The 2500-nt window shown below is 49.2% G+C and overlaps 1 protein-coding gene across 1 annotated transcript in view; it reads right to left on the bottom strand.

Moving 5' to 3' along the window:
* Nucleotides 1-2500, bottom strand: part of LOC124021206 (transmembrane protein 178B-like) — a gene marked incomplete at its 3' end in the record, with an annotated part of 122394 nt that overhangs the window by 19638 nt on the left and 100256 nt on the right. The window contains exon 3 of the mRNA XM_046336556.1: nt 2052-2165. Coding sequence (XP_046192512.1) covers nt 2052-2165 — 114 coding nt within the window. The remainder of the gene's footprint in view (nt 1-2051; nt 2166-2500) is intronic.

The following is a 2500-nucleotide window of genomic DNA, read 5'->3' as shown; positions in this document are numbered from 1 at the left end:
GAAGAGAGAGGGAGGGGAGAAGAGAGAGAAAGAGAGAGAGAGAGGGAGAGAGAGGGAGAGAGAGAGAGGGGAGAAGAACATGGCCAGAGTAGTGAGCAGCAGCCCTCCGTACATTTTTATTTATTGAACCTTTATTTAACTAGACAAGTCAGTTAAGAACTAATTCTTATTTACAATGGCGGCCTAGGAACAGTGGGTTAACTGGCCTAGGAACAGTGGGTTAACTGGCCTAGGAACAGTGGGGTTAACTGGTCTAGGAACAGTGGTTAACTGGTCTAGGAACAGTGGGTTAACTGGTCTAGGAACAGTGGGTTAACTGGTCTAGGAACAGTGGGTTAACTGGTCTAGGAACAGTGGGTTAACTGGTCTAGGAACAGTGGGTTAACTGGTCTAGGAACAGTGGGTTAACTGGTCTAGGAACAGTGGGTTAACTGGTCTAGGAACAGTGGGTTAACGGTCTAGGAACAGTGGAACAGGGGGTTAACTGGTCTAGGAACAGTGGGTTAACTGGTCTAGGAACAGTGGGTTAACTGGTCTAGGAACAGTGGGTTAACTGGTCTAGGAACAGGGGGTTAACTGGTCTAGGAACAGGGGGTTAACTGGTCTAGGAACAGGGGGTTAACTGGTCTAGGAACAGTGGGTTAATTGGTCTAGGAACAGTGGGTTAACTGGTCTAGGAACAGTGGGTTAACTGGCCTAGGAACAGTGGGTTAACTGGTCTAGTAACAGGGGGTTAACTGGTCTAGGAACAGTGGGTTAACTGGTCTAGGAACAGGGGGTTAACTGGTCTAGGAACAGTGGGGTTAACTGGTCTAGGAACAGTGGGTTAACTGGTCTAGGAACAGTGGGTTAACTGGTCTAGGAACAGTGGGTTAACTGGTCTAGGAACAGTGGATTAACTGCCTAGGAACAGTGGGTTAACTGGTCTAGGAACAGTGGGTTAACTGGTCTAGGAACAGTGGGTTAACTGGTCTAGGAACAGTGGGTTAACTGGTCTAGGAACAGTGGGTTAACTGGTCTAGGACCAGTGGAACAGGGGGTTAACTGGTCTAGGAACAGTGGGTTAACTGGTCTAGGAACAGGGGATTAACTGGTCTAAGAACAGTGGGTTAACTGGTCTAGGAACAGTGGGTTAACTGGTCTAGGACCAGTGGAACAGTGGGTTAACTGGTCTAGGAACAGTGGAACAGTGGGTTAACTGGTCTAGGAACAGTGGGGTTAACTGGTCTAGGAATAGGGGGTTAACTGGTCTAGGAACAGTGGGTTAACTGCCTAGGAACAGTGGGTTAACTGGTCTAGGAACAGTGGGTTAACTGGTCTAGGAACAGTGGGGTTAACTGGTCTAGGAATAGGGGGTTAACTGGTCTAGGAACAGTGGGTTAACTGGTCAAGGAACAGTGGGTTAACTGGTCTAGGAACATTGGGTTAACTGGTCTAGGAACAGTGGGTTAACTGCCTTGTTCAGGGGCAGAAAGACAGATTCTCAGCTCAGCGATTCAATCTAGCAACCTTTCGGTTACTAGTCCAACGCTCTAACCACTAGACTACCTGCCTCTAACCACTAGGCTACCTGCCTCTAACCACTAGGCTACCTGCCTCTAACCACTAGGCTACCTGCCTCTAACCACTAGGCTACCTGCCTCTAACCACTAGACTACCTGCCTCGAACCACTAGGCTACCTGCCTCTAACCACTAGGAAGTCTCTGTACATGACCCAAACTGTCATGCCTTCTCCCATCACTGACAGTGTGTCAGGTGACAGGAAGTGTCTGTACATGACCCAAACTGTCATGCCTTCTCCCATCACTGACAGTGTGTCAGGTGACAGGAAGTCTCTGTACATGACCCAAACTGTCATGCCTTCTCCCATCACTGACAGTGTGTCAGGTGACAGGAAGTGTCTGTACATGACCCAAACTGTCATGCCTTCACCCATCACTGACAGTGTGTCAGGTGACAGGAAGTCTCTGTACATGACCCATGTACAGAAACTACACATACAGACATAACGAAACCCTGTTGAAGAAAATCAAGAATGGGGGAGACTTACGCAAAGAGTGCCACTCATCCTGTCGTATGGTCTTTGTGATGTTATACGAGAGGTTCTTGGGTATCGTTGCTGAAGAATAGTGGTATTTGATGTAGGAACATCTGGCAATGGAACCTGGAGGCAGAGAGAGAGAGAGAGAGAGAGAGAGAGAGAGAGAGAGAGGAGAGAAGGGAGGATAGAGAGATAGAGAGAGAGAGAGGGGAGAGAGAGAGAGAGAGAAGGGGAGGAGAGAAGGGAGGAGAGAGAGAGAGCGGGGGAGAAAGAGGGAGGAGAGAAGGGAGGAGAGAGAGAGAGAAAGAACGAGAGCGAGAGGGGGAGGAGAGAGAGAGAGAGAGAGAGAGAGAGAGAGGGGAGGAGAGAGAGAGATCGGGTGAGAGAGAGGGGGAGACAAGGGAGGAGAGAGAGAAGGGAGGAGTGACAACGTCACCTTAACGACCGTGACATTGTGA

This window comes from Oncorhynchus gorbuscha, unplaced genomic scaffold, assembly GCF_021184085.1.
Source record: "Oncorhynchus gorbuscha isolate QuinsamMale2020 ecotype Even-year unplaced genomic scaffold, OgorEven_v1.0 Un_scaffold_1087, whole genome shotgun sequence".
NCBI lineage: Eukaryota > Metazoa > Chordata > Actinopteri > Salmoniformes > Salmonidae > Oncorhynchus > Oncorhynchus gorbuscha.
This window is presented reverse-complemented; position numbering and strand designations above follow the sequence as displayed.